The sequence below is a fragment of the Haemaphysalis longicornis genome, unplaced genomic scaffold (genome assembly GCF_048455015.1).
Source record: "Haemaphysalis longicornis isolate Haplotype H1 unplaced genomic scaffold, Haemaphysalis longicornis Haplotype H1 scaffold_3, whole genome shotgun sequence".
Taxonomy (NCBI): Eukaryota; Metazoa; Arthropoda; class Arachnida; order Ixodida; family Ixodidae; genus Haemaphysalis; species Haemaphysalis longicornis.
In genome coordinates, this window is record NW_027526335.1 from 198,228,537 (window position 1) to 198,242,635 (window position 14,099).

A 14,099-nucleotide genomic window follows, 5' to 3' on the forward strand; every position below is an offset into this window, starting at 1 on the left:
CACTCAAGTACCCAATTTTTTGTTGATTCCGTCAGCATACAGAATGAGTGATGGAGAATTGCTGGACAGCTCCGCTCTGTAAGACCAACACCGGCTGATCCATAGGTGCCAGAAGGCTCGGGAAGCATATAGGAACCTGTGAATAAGCAACCACTCCAAGTGAGCTAAAATTGCCCGATCGAAACTCTTTTCAGAACAATATTTTATTCCTTCTCTCTCTTTCCCATCATATGCACCGACAAACTAACAGACCTCCGTGGGAGAGCTTCGCGTGGATACATACCCCAGCGATTGGCTTTGTGAACGATCCCCGCTTCTTTCGGAGATGGCCGCCAGCGTGCTGAAGTCACCAAATACCATTGCCGTACTTAAACGAATGGCTACCGTACACGATTATGAGGGGCCGTACTCTTCAGGCCATACGCGCCCGCCGCTGTCGGTCTTGAAGTGATCCTGATACAATGCGATCGCCGGCCAGTACGCGATCTCGGTTCGTACTCCTGTGCATACGGCGTGCACTGGCCTGGTACCCCAAAAATGTGCAGCGATGAACTGAAGACCTCTGTGACTCAAGTTCGTGTACGCCGTCTTAAAGGTTTCTAAGCCATCGCGAAAGCGCATAGGCTGCCAAAAATTCAACGTACTAGCTGATTTCTCGAGCGAAGCTGAAACGTTTTATTTGGTAAGCTACAGAAAACACCTGTTATTCATAGCGTCATAAAATCTTTTGGTGACTGTTAAACGTTCAGTTTATGCTTTGCATACTTTGTGGCACAGAAGCCTTTGGTGTGGCCTACGAACTTGTAACCAAGACTGTACATACCTGAGCCAGTGGCCTTGTGAGGGGCCCCCGACTGTGCTTGAGGTGGCTTCCAATGCCGATGTTAGCTCCGCTGTTTCAGAAGATGTCAGGGACGTAGAATTGGCGTTAATTTCCCCTCCGTCCTGATTAAAAAAACGCTAGACAGAGCAGTTTGGTCCTTGGTTTAAATTCCACAAGTAAAAGTGGCCTAAGAGAGACACTGTTTACTGATTGTGTTGCGCTTTCTTTTTAGGCGACTTTATTTATTTTATTTATTTTCAATACTGCCAGTCTCGGGCGAGACCATAGCAGGTGGGCATTCATACAATTTCAGCAGGAACAACAGCGATGGGCCTAACATTGGCCAACAAGCAAAAACAACAATAAACCGTACAATAAAAGGGTATCACACACTTTCACTTCACGTGCAGAACCGCTGAGTTGTGCAGCGTCGTCAATGTTTACATAAGGGGAAGGTAAAAACAATGGTATAGAGGCAACAATGATGTAGACACAAGAATACAGACAACAATACGGACGTACAGACATGTAAACAATGTAAAGACATAGACATACAAAGTCTTCGCGCACTGTAGACCACCGAAGTTTAGTTACGAAAAGCATCAAATTCCTTCCACCCCGACATCCAGTTCACGCTTCAAAGCGAACGCGATGGCTCCCTTCCCCCCCCCCCCCCCCCCCCCCCCCCCCCCCCCTCCTTCTTATTTGATGTCCAAGTGACGAGTAGACCGAAAGGCCTCAGGTGTGTCCTCCCTATTCCCAGAGCGGCGACTGTGTGTTTCCCGTTTTATACCCGCAAAGAGAGCAGAATCGGGTAATTTCGGACCCAACAACAAGAAAGAAGAAAAAGAGAACCACTCTAAAGGTTTATCTTTTCCGTGTCCGCCGCCGTAAGCAAGAGAGGGCGGCTAACTGCGAGAGGGCATCGACCGTCGGGGCCCTGGAACGCCGAAGCCGGTGCCCGGCGTGCCATGAGCAAGCGAGACGCCAGACGGCTTATTCAGAAAAGAGGGGTGCAAATCGTCCATAACCATCAACGGCGACGGGCTACCCGATCCCGGCCCCAAAGAGAGCGCCCGGAAGGCAGAAACGAAGTCGGCGGACAGAAGAAAGGACGCAGCGCCGTCGACGAACAATGCGGGACAGGATACCAGGAAGTTGACCTTGCCGGGACGGCCGTCCTCGAAAGGGGAACGAACTGGGGGAAGCAGCCCCTCCCTTTGTTGCCCCTCCGGGCCTGAATCATTCGGCTTAGCCCTGCCGACAGGCGCCCGTCCGTGTAGGAAAAAGGGCTACGTTGTTCAGCGAAGATCCCCGAGAGAGGTCAACCGCGCTGAAAGAATGCAAGACGGCGCTAGAGAATGCAAGACGGCGCTAGAGTGGGGGCGCCGCATCCGCGAAGCCTCAAGGCCGTGCCGGCCTCGGAACGTCGGGTTTCTATTCCCTGCGCTATTGGTTGGGCTGGGGTGCAACCATATCCAAAGGACATGTAGAGGAAACCGCAAAGTGAGCTCATCGCGTGGACAACAGATGTGCTTTACAAAAAGAAAAACAAAACCAAACAAAGGTGGCATTGACCGGAATATCACTTTGAAAGGAGGGCACTTTGTACTTAAAGCAGGTGGCTATGGGAATGAGTACAAAAGAGTGGTCTTAACATGTTTAAAGTTCGCCATTGTGATCGGTTGAGTCGTTATCCAGTAATTTGCAGAAAGTTGAAAAGCATACTGTATTTGATATAGTTGGATCCAGTTCGTTCCATTCTTTCACTGCAAGCGGAAAAAGCGAGTATTGAAATGTATCATTATGGAAAGAGTACTCTTTTAGTGTGTACGAGTGTTTGCGGCGTGAGAGGCGTGAAGTCGAGAGTGATATATATTTGGAGGCATCTATTTTCAGCCGATGGTGTAGTACCTGGTGTAGGAATTTCAAGCGCGCTACTCTTGCTCTGTCTGATAGTGTTGAAAGACCCGCAAGAAGTAGCAAGTTTGTGGGCGAGTCGTTACGGGTGTACCTGTTGTAGATGAACCTGATGGCTTTTCTCTGTACCCTTTCTATTTTATTTCTGCTGGAAATTGTGTGCGGAAACCAAACAACGTTGGCATACTCGAGAATTGGCCGTACGAACGTGGTGTAGGCCAGAAGCTTGGTACGCCATGGTGCTAGTCGCAAGCGGCGTCTAAGAAAAAATAACTTGCGCAGAGCAGTTGAAGTGATGATGTCGATGTGTGAATCCCACTGAAGGGTTGATGTTAGAGTGACACCTAAATATTTGTGCTGGTTGACTTTGGTAAGGACGGTTCCTTCAAGAACGTAGGAGAAGTTAGAGGGATTCTTTTTTTGCAGTTATCAGCTTGGGTTTATGTCTGGCCATAACCCTTTTCCTCCATCAATACGTCAACGGAGAAGACAGAAAGGCGCGTCTTGCAGACGATTTCAACGATATTATCCTGGATATATCCCTCTTCGACCAATTTCCATACCGGGAAAAAGCCACTACCTTTGACAGCGAGATACCGTTTAGAAGTTTCTACGATGCCAACAATAAACTTGGGTACACCTTCGACGTTGTACCTGACATCATTCACTTGATAAGGTAGGTTGTTGTTCAGTTTTTTAAATTAATATAGTCTGGGCCAGACGGCTCCCTCTTGGGTTCAAACTCTGGCCTAAACGCCAACACAGTCACGACCAGAAGTTTATTACCAGTGTGGGTTAAAAGCTAAACAACGTTAAGTCGCAATTGCTTAGCTATAGTTTTATTGAGACAGCATTGCTACGCTTGGACACTATCTCCTTGTGTCGGAACGAAGGATTATGGGCCCCTGTGCCGACGACTGTGTGCAATATTGTGCTTGGGTGCAAAATTGTGCAGAAGGTATATCAAAGGGAAACCCTTTGTATTATCGGCTCTTGGTGGGTTTTCCAAAGCCGAGAGGTCATCATCATCATCATAATCATAATCTTCATCGCCACACTATCTACGCCGACTTCAGAGCACAGCCCTCTCCCATTGACCTCCAATTATCCCGGACCTGTGCTAACTGCGAGTAATTTATCCCAGCAAACATATTTATTTTATTGCCCATCTAACTTTCTGCCGCCACCTATCACGCTTTCCTTCTCTAGGGATCCACCCGGTTACCTTTAGTGACCAACGGTTATCTTGCCTTCGCATTACATGCGCTGCCAACGTCCATTTCTTCTTCTTAATTTCTACTAAAATGTCCTTAGCACGCGTTTGTTCCCTGACCCTGTCCGCCCTCTTCTTGTCCCGTAATGTTACTCCTATCATCTTTCATTGCATTGCTCACTGAGTTGTCCTCAAATTAGGTTGAACCCTCTTAGTGAGGGACCAAGTTTGCGCCCCGTACGTGAGTTCCAGTAAGATGCAGCTGTCATACACTTTATTCTTCAGGGACAACGGTACACTGCCATTCATTATCTCAGTATGCCTTCCGAATGCACCACACCCCATTGTTATCCTTTTTATAATCTCTGCCTCATGGCTGGGATCCATGGTCACAACTTGGCCTAAGTAGATATATTCATTTACCATTTTCGCTGCCTCACCAACTATCTGAAACCACAGTGCTATCCCGAGGTTATTGATCATTACTTTAGTGTTCTGCATATTAAGTTTTCAGGCACGGTTCAACTCGGTTTGTCAAGTGCGGAAAGCATGCGTTGGATTTCGTCCCCCAGTTACTTATCAAGACAAAATAATCAGCAATTATGATATTACTGATGTCTTCTCCATTAACCCTTACTCCCACCTGTCCCCAATCCAATGTTCTGAATACTTCTTGTAAACATGTTGTGAATAACATTTAAGACATTGTGTATCCTTGTCTGACGCCCTTCCTTATACGTATTTCACCGCTATCTCTTGTGGAACCATTGTAAATATCCGGTAGTATTATATAAGGCTCGTGGACACCCTTTTTTAGTAATGCCTGAATGACTCCTGAGGTTTCACCGGAGTCAAATGCTTTCTCATAAAATAGGAAGGCTACATATAAGGGTTCAGTGTACTCCGGGCAATTCTCTATCACCGGATTGATGTTGTGAATAGGGTCCATTGTTGAATAGCCGTTGTTCAATAGGTGCAGCGGTGGCGTAGAGGTCGAGCACACCCCTTGCGTTAGCCAGAACCTCCCATGAATACGTCAGTTAACCCGCGTCCCCCAGTCTCCAGTGGCTCCGAAGCAATTGACCACGGCGGCGGTGACACTGCAGAGTGTGCTAAGAATCCCTGGATCAGAACAGGCTGCCATGGTAATCTGAACCAGGAAACGTTTAGCACTATAACTTTATCTAGCGAAGCAAGCGTACAGGTGTTCGAGGAATTAGGGAACATTAAATTTAGTTGAGGACAGGTGAAAAATATACGGTGCTGAAAAACAAAACATGCTACGGCCGCTACATGCGCAAGCGGCGCATGTAGCGGCCGCGTGCGCACCTCGCGAATTCTCTAGGTGTTAGTAAAACCTAAACGTAGCTCCAAACAACGCATAGCATCTCACTTTTCCTCCGTCTCTGCTTACGATCTCGCCGCCTCAGTCGGCGGCAGCAGAGACGCCGAAGTGAGATCGGCTAACACCGGCTTTGAGCTTCCTTTCGTTTTATAAGGAGTTTCCATTCATGTTCTTTACCAATACAATTCAAGATCATGCTTTTCAAGACCATTCATGGATCATGCTTGATTGGACTTTAGAAAGAATATCGGTTTGTAGTAATCAAGGGTGTAGCTAAGTGCATTTCACTTCTTCCTGGTTTCACTGTTTTAGAGCCACGAGGGTAAATTCAAGTGACATCGCGTGTGTATTTGTTGTGAATTTTGTTTAGAGATTCTCTTTCCAGCCACGTTCACCGGGTGGATTGGCGCGCATTTCTCCCCCTCTGGCTCTACACACACACACGTATATATTTATATATAAATAAATAAATATATGTACATATATATATATATATATATATATATATTCTTATAACGAGAAATGCCTCACTGTGTGACTGACTCACCCACTTACTGAATCAATGATTCGTAAAAGTCCGGCTAAAACTGCCAGCCCTGGAGACTTAAAATTTCGGGAGCACGTTTGTCGTTTGTAACATTTCACAGAGGCTCAGTAAGGACGGATTTTTCGAGATTTTCCTCCTAAACGAGGGAAAGGGGGAAATTGTGTTTTTATTAGAGTACTGTAAAAGCGAGTTAACGCGTTCCTGTTGGTGCATTTTGTTAAAATGCAAGAAAAGCGGAAACGTGAGGAGCAATGAAGTCTAGACACACTCTGCACTGACCACCGACTTTTATTTAAAACAAGGGTTTTTATACACGTGCACTACATAACACATAACAAAACACACGAAACAACTAGTTCAGAGCCTGTGTGAAGCAGGTTATCCCAACGGGATTCTAATAGCAGTACGAAACATGTCAAGTAGGGGTAACGTATGGGGTTAATTTAGATTACTTCTCTACAGGAATAAAGTACCAAAGTGATATTAAGCTCGCTGACACTGCCAGACTGTTATGAAATGCTTCAAACGGTTTTGTAAACTTCCGCACGTGCACTGTTCACAAGCACTAGGGCCGTCGAGTAGTTGGTTAAAACTTCACGAATCTCATAATACACCTTTAGGACTACGCGTTTCTTTCTTATTTCAATTACAAATACCTTACGTTATGTATCAGCATTTGTTAGAAGCTATCTTTAACAGCAGGCTGATGTGACGTGAGCTCTGGATAACATCTCTGAGGTATTTTAACTAAAGATTTTTGTTGTAAGGCGTCTTCAGCATTCTCCAAAGGAACCAGGGTGAGGGTTTGTGTAATGCTTAGGCATCCATTAGAACACATATAGCGCAGCTCTTTATGATGGTTTCATGCATCACGGTAGTCTAACGAGCTTTGTCTTTTAGTGCAAAACAATCACCGTCGTTCCCAGAGGTGGGATGGGGTCCCATACATCACCTTGTACGGAATGGAGAGACGATAGGCTTTATCCCGTTTAGCGACAATGCGAAGTCAATTTACAAAACGGCAATGTCGGCCCAGACAGTGAATTGTCATCACACCTTCTCTAGTGGTAAGCAAACGTTTTTAAACGAGGTGGAGTCCCTCCTTAAAATGGACGCCATAAGAGATTTCGGTGCGAGTACAGCTTTCTAATGAACAGTGTTTTTCTCCTTATGAGGGGCTTCTCTGGGATTTTTTTAGGATGGCGGTTGTACAACCGGCCTTGAAGATAACAGCGCTGTTGCCTCCCTGCCTGCCCAGATGGAATCAGCCAAAGCTAAAGTTCACTGACGTAGTGTACTACCGATCCATGTACATCAATCACAGGCCGCAGCAGATCATGGTGCACTGCAGTCCGTGTACCTTCAGAGGGCCTTACGTTCCTTTGCTTCAAGGCATAAATTTCACATTCGTGCCGACAAAGTTCCCTGAAAGCGTCTGGGGGAAGCCTTTTCAGGTAAGCCGTAGCTTCTTGAAAATAAACAAGTAGTTGAACTGTGCACGCATATGTGTGAACGTCGGTGTGTATTTTTTGGACATGCCGAGCATACACAAAATACGACCGGGAAAAGCCTCCCGTGCTTTGAATGGACATTCAGTGGCATACATTGAACTTTCCGGAATACTTTTCTAACCCCTACTGGAAGCTATAAGTACCAAAACGCACGTAGGAAACAGCCGAAACTTTATCCAGTCCTAAACCCGCGGCCTTCCTAAAAACTGTTATGTTTGACTCAAAACAACTCCGTTGATATTAAAGTACTTCAGCTACTCTCCCCATTACCGCGGGTGTATTTTGAGATGCCGCGCTCGACCCCGTCATGTCTGTATTTCACAATATAAGGTCATATCGGCAAGTCCTCGCTGCCAACGCTGAGTAAAAGTACTTCGAAGAATTGTTGTCTCGCATGTACTCGACATCTGGAAAGCCAACACAGCACTTGAGTTTCAAGAGGTTTTGAATATAACACGCTCTAATAATGAAAGTCCATAGCTCCCGTTACGTTTTAGACAAATGTTTCCATAATTCTAACTGTTTTCAGAACTATGAATTGAAGAAGCATCCCACATCAGCATAGCAATGGCTACAAAAGCGTAATACAGGGTACGCGTAACGCATTCTTGGCATGAATTTTTATTGACAATTAGGGCATTGTCTGCAATTTCGAAAGCTTCCAGTAAAAATTTCCCCAGGTAATGTAGCTTAAAATAAAAATTGGGAACTGACTGCTTTCGCATTTGGGAGACACTTATATTCTTCCGGATATTCGCCCCGAGTCTTTCAAACTTATAAAAAGGACTCAGTGCGTGGTAAAACGACGAACAACAGCCGTTTGAAACACGCGGACATAATAAGATTTAGTACTGCTGAGTGCATTGAACGATGAATGACTCAAGACCTACTAATATCTACAATATTAACGATACTGTTTCAATAATGATCGAAATTATGTGCTAGTCAATCGAGATTGCTTCGGTATGGGAGGCACTACGCCGATGTGACCTCAAAATCAGGACATTACAAACGCTTATATCCTCGTAAGAAGCCATAGTTAGGGCGGTGCACTTGACGCCGGTTTTACTTGTAATACTGGTAATAAACAAGTGACCCTTGCTCTTATCTGATGAATCTGTACAACGATGACGTTACCCCTCACCTTCGTGGAATGCCTTCGAACCCTTATGTTTGAATAAAGGAAATGAAATGGAATACGCCATTTCCAGAACTATCACCACGCTACAGACGGTGCGCGGCTACTTGCCTTGATGAAATATGGTGGAGTCTACCTGGACCGTGATGTGTTCGTGGTGCGGTCCCTCCGGCCCCTATTCCGTTACGAGGCTGTCTTGTATTGCAAAAGCGGCTTGATTGGCAGCATGATGCTCTTCTCCCACAAGAACGCACGCTTCCTGAGGCTGTATCTTCATACGTACCGCTAGTAAGTGCATTCGATACAAGTAGAAGCCCGACTAAAGCCTGCTTGCAGTAACGCTGGCCAAAAATCGGCGTACAAGCTCTGGAAAGTCGTTGTTATTTTCGTGTTTTGCGAAGTAATCAAATGCACTTTTTATTACTAATGATATCGTTATAGCTAAACTACAAGTATTACAGCGATGCTTTATATCTCTAATAAACTCATAGTTCTAGCGAACGTTTACACAGGACGAAGAAGAAAAACACGAAACACATAGCTTGTGTTCCATCTTTTCCTTCTTCGTCCTGTGTTAAAATTTGCTAGAAGTATGAGTTCATTAGTCCGTAACCTACTCGGCCAACTCTCCGCTTTATACTTTTTATGCCTAGGCGAAAGCGCTCCTCGGTACACAGATAACCATTCCTTAACACCTTGAGAAATATGCGTGAAAAAACTACATCGCACACGCCACTGTGGCTCAGAGGCTAAGGCGTTGTGCTGTCAATCCCAAGTACGTGGGATTGATCCCGGCCGCCATGGCTGCTTTTCTGATTGAGGCGAAAAGCCAATGGGCCGTGTGTCCAGATTTCGGCGCATGTAAAGACCATGGAAGGTGAGGGGGGGCTCAGAAATTAATCTGGAAGAGCCCACAACTACGGCGCGGATCGTAGCCCACGTGTAGCTTAGCGTGCGTTAAACACCACACTCAAAGCAAGCTGGACAGGTGTTAAAGGAAAGTGGAGAGGACGACACAGGGTTTATATAGCCCGTATCAAGGCGGGTGCCGCGAGCGACTGCGCAAATAAGGGGGCCAGTTTCGCCTATTAAAGACTATTTGGGCCCAATTCTCTACTTCGTGACTTGTCTCTGAATTCGGATATGTCTTTTGCGTTAGCAAAACATTAACAATTGGGGACGTGTGCACGTAAACTCTGACGACATGCTGTTGACGCTTGCTAAAACGCTAAAAAGCAATGCGATACTGCGCATAAAAGATACAAAAAACTTGGCATAAATTATAAAAATAACGTGGCAGCTGAACCTGCAAAAAACGTATTTTTAAAGATGACAATTGCGTGAACACCCCAATGAGATCAAGTAACGTTTTTGCGAAAGGGTGCGAAAGGTGTATGTTAAGCTAAAGAATATCGCTCGCTTTTGCTATATCTTTCTAGTTTTTTAAATCGCTTTTAGCAACATAGTTCAGCCCTCTACTTCAATGCAAGCTTTGTTGCGTTATCACCTTCCGGGCCGTCCCTGCCGCCACGCTAATGTTTGCAGACAAAATTACAAAATTATGGCGTGACCACATACAAAACGTTGGCTCCAATCCACGCTCTGAAGGGGGTTGGAAAGCAAAGCTTTAATCGGCACCCACAACAATTTTCCATGGAACATCACTTGAATTCACACACGGGGCTCTACAAAGAGTGAAACAAAGACATTCTTACAGCCGTGACCTGGAATTCGCGGGGGTGGCGTTTCCAACGCAGCAGCAGCGTCGGCGACATCCTGGCCACTGACTTTCTTGATCCACCAAGTGTCCTTTGTGTTTCCGTCCTCCATGCGTCCAGTCTAGCTCCCGAAGGCAACAGACAATATACGGCGTTTGTGTGTCACCTGTATGTCCCGCAGGCAATAGACCGCATTCGTCCCACGTGTGTCCCCTGTATTGAAACTTGGCCACCAACTTTCTCCATCCTCCAAGAATCCTTTGTTTCCGTCCTCTCTCTGTCCCAGGAGATTCCATCTTTTGAGGGCCCTTTGCGTGCTGTGCAATAACAGTGCCGTACAGCCAGCTGCGTGCAGAAGAAAATGAGATACCTCCACAGTCACCTGTTCATGCTGCAGTTGTTTCTGTAAGAGCAAGCTGCCGAGAGGTAAATTTACCACCCATGACTCTTGCAAACCTGACGATTTTATTTAGGTTGCATTCATACGTCCTACTGCCACGTGCCACACCAGGTGTCTCCTCATCTTCACCCCTCCCAGTGTGGGATAGACACTGCCACACTTGAACCCGAAATGAAAAACACATTGATCGCATATGAAGGGGTTTAAACAAATAGGTTTCTGCGAAATTTACTGGTTATGCTTATAAGCATGAGGAAGTTCCCATATAAACCTGAACCAAGTATCCTGAAAATCAAGTTACAACTTCTAGGTCGCAATGTTAGCCACAAAGTTTAGAGGAAATAAAAATAACTAATCAGCTTATGGAAATCAAATACGACATACTGTTACAGAAGCAACCTAAATCAGAACTATAAACTGTTTAGACTCATGGCCTCCTTATTTATGGCATTCAGAAAGCCTCGCAAGAACATTTGAGTGGCAGTGCCACTGTGGCCACAAAGCAATAGAAGGGGGAGAAGGTAACATAAAATAGCACTAATATGCCAAGACAAGGAATTGATCAGTCTCATCGCGAGAAGTTGATTATGTTTACCTGTTCTTTGGGTACCTGTAGAGGCAGCAATTTTACTGCGCATGTCGTTTGGGAGACAGCACTTGCATTGTCTAGTTTGTTTTTTGTGCCCTCTGTGCTTCCTTTGAAAAAGCAGTGTTCGGGTTTGATAAAATGCACATTTCCATAAACTGACCAACATCTAGGTTGGCTCGTCAATTTTTGTATTTCCTTATCTTCGAAAAATAGGTCTACCAGAACATGAGTAAATAAACTAGAAGAAAGTGTACACCCCTATCCTACAACCGCTTCTCGATAATTTCATCATTATTGCTACATGCAAATATACTGCCGCATGCCTGGGACAATCTCCCTATTTGGGTAAGTGTCTTTCTGAACATTTGGTCTGAGAAGAAGAGGCTCAGGTGCTAACACGGCAGATCTGGTTTTGCGTCAGCTTCGGTGCCGTCTGTGGGTCTTTGAAGCCCAGTAAATACTGCTTTTCTACCTTTATTCGAAACAATACTTCATCCTTAGTGTTCAGAATGTGCATATGTACCCCTGAGATCTGTGACAGGGGGTGGGGGCAGGTATGTCAGCGTTACCATCCTTTTCACTTTCGGGGGTTTCTGGCCGTGACCCACCCCTTAGAGTCGGCTTGGTTTCCGGAACATCAGGGGAGGAGCATAGTGATTTATTTGACTCTGATAACGTCTGCAACGTAGCGTGTCGAAAGAAAGGAGCGTGGGTGAGATATCGCCTTTCTTCCAGATATATCCAGCTTGCCGTGCACGCTTCCAACGTACGAATCTGAGGCTATGGAACTCCCACCCATTCCTCGCATTCGAAACTCTTAGAATGCAAATCCGAGCTCAGCTCGTATTCGGATGGAAAATGGAAAAACCATCGCTGCTGTTCGCAGTCCAAGGCCCCGCGTGGTCAGCCATCCGAAAGGAAACGCGCGCACGATGGGAACACATTCAGCAGCCCGCACAGCGCACAGAAATTGTGCGTTGTGAAATCATGATGGCAGATAGTGATACAAACGGGCACATTCGTCATAAAACAACTTCGTGTGCTGCTGACACATGAGGTTGTTGCTGGCATAAGGTGCGCGTTCTGCTAGCCTGGCACGCCGTAGCAGACGCGGAAACAGGAAAAAAATTAGCAGTGGCTTAGCTCGGTTATACCAGGATATACGTGGCGTTAGCTAAGGTTCAGCTGGTTATTCTTAGGTTTCCTGGTTCTCTGGGACTAGCTGATTATCGTGCTTACTGCTGCTAGAATGATTTCCAATCCAATCGAATCCAATCCAGTCCAGTCCCGATCAATCGAAACACTGCTCCTCGCGCATGTGCAGCACGGTTCTTCAAGATCCAAGCGAAACGGCTATCAAGCGGCTCCGGCGCAGCGTCAGACTTGGCTACTGCGCAACGGAGGTGAACAGCTGGGCAGACGCCAGTGCCAGTGCCAGTGCGGCGGCTATGACGCCACTACTCCCGAATGCGCCGACCGGCGAATGTGCAGACCCAATTTTCTACACACCCGTACTCCAATTCGATTGGATTTCCAATCCAATTCAATCCAATGCAATCCAAATACAATCCTATCCAATCCAATGGAATGCTCCTTGCTCTTCAAGGTCCACGCGTTGCTAGATACACGCAAAACTGCTCCACCTCGGCCAGTGTAGCTTACGCTACAAAAAAAAATTAGCACTGGCTTAGCTCGCCTATGCCAGGATACAAGTAGCGTGATCTAAGGTTCAGCTGGCTATTCTTAGGTTTCGTGGTTGTCTAGGTTTACCTTATTAGCAAGCTTACTGCTGCTAGAACAATTTGCAGTCCAGTCCAGTCCAATTCAATCCAATCCAATCCAATCCAATCCAATCTAATCTAATCTAATCTAATCTCATCTAATCTAATCCAATTTATTCTAATCTAATCTATTCTAATGTAATCTAATCTAATCCAATTTATTCTAATCTAATCTAATCTAATCTAATCTAATCTAATCTAATCTAATCTAATCCATTCCAGTCCAGTCACTGCTCTGCGCGCATGCGGAGCACGGCTCTCCAGGAGCCACGCAAAACGACTATCAAGCGACTCCAGCGCAGCGTAAGGCTTGGCTGCTACGGAACGTAGGCGCCCAGCTAGGCACCCGCCGGCGCCAGTGCGTCAGCCGCGGCAATGACGTCCCTCCTCGGGAATGCGCAGACCGGGGAATCTGCAGACACAATTCTCAAGACACCCGCACTCCCATTGGATTGTATTTTCAATCTAATCCCATCCAATACAATCCACGTGCTTGCGCAGCACGGCCCTTCTAGGTCCACGCGAAACTCCTCAACCTCAGGCAGTGTAGCATACGCTACAAAACATACAATCCCGTGGCGGATGGCACAACAGCCGTTGCCACGGTAATCGCAGGCCGCATGGTCACACATCCCGACAGATAGCGGGCAGCGCGGACATGCCCCCTAGCAACGAAAGCTGGGTGCAGTCGCTGTTTAATTTGCAAAAATAGAAGCTACTAGAAATATTCCACAGATGGCGCGAACAGTCCAGGCTCCGCCAACTTTGCGCCATGGTGCGAAGTTCGGAACGCACGATAGAAAATATATTGGCACGTCAGTGACAGCGAAAGGGTTACAGCGATCGAAGACTAGCACCAAAGTTAATTTCAGGGTTTACACTCCTCGGCCATGAGGAAAGCTACGGCGGTGAGTAACTTGAGATGACTGCTCTGTACCCTGCGCTCGAATGCTAAAAACACACAAGGGTTTTTGCTATATTCATCAAAATATTGCAACCTCAACCATGCCTTTTGATTTGTTTATATATTATTTCGTTTCAAGCACCTGGCCACGCCCTGCAATCTTATCTTCTTTTTTAATAGAAGCGTCTTTTCCCTTTTTCCTCTGTATGC

At 46.0% G+C, this 14,099-nt stretch overlaps 1 protein-coding gene across 1 annotated transcript in view; it reads left to right on the forward strand.

Annotated features, from left to right (window-relative positions):
• The first annotated feature begins 2,184 nt into the window (after positions 1-2,184).
• Positions 2,185-14,099, forward strand: part of LOC144175633 (uncharacterized) — a 30,998-nt gene continuing 19,083 nt past the window's right edge. The window contains exons 1-4 of the mRNA XM_077704685.1: positions 2,185-2,251; positions 3,254-3,419; positions 7,107-7,302; positions 8,571-8,785. Of these exons, the coding sequence (XP_077560811.1) occupies positions 2,185-2,251; positions 3,254-3,419; positions 7,107-7,302; positions 8,571-8,785 (644 nt within the window). The remainder of the gene's footprint in view (positions 2,252-3,253; positions 3,420-7,106; positions 7,303-8,570; positions 8,786-14,099) is intronic.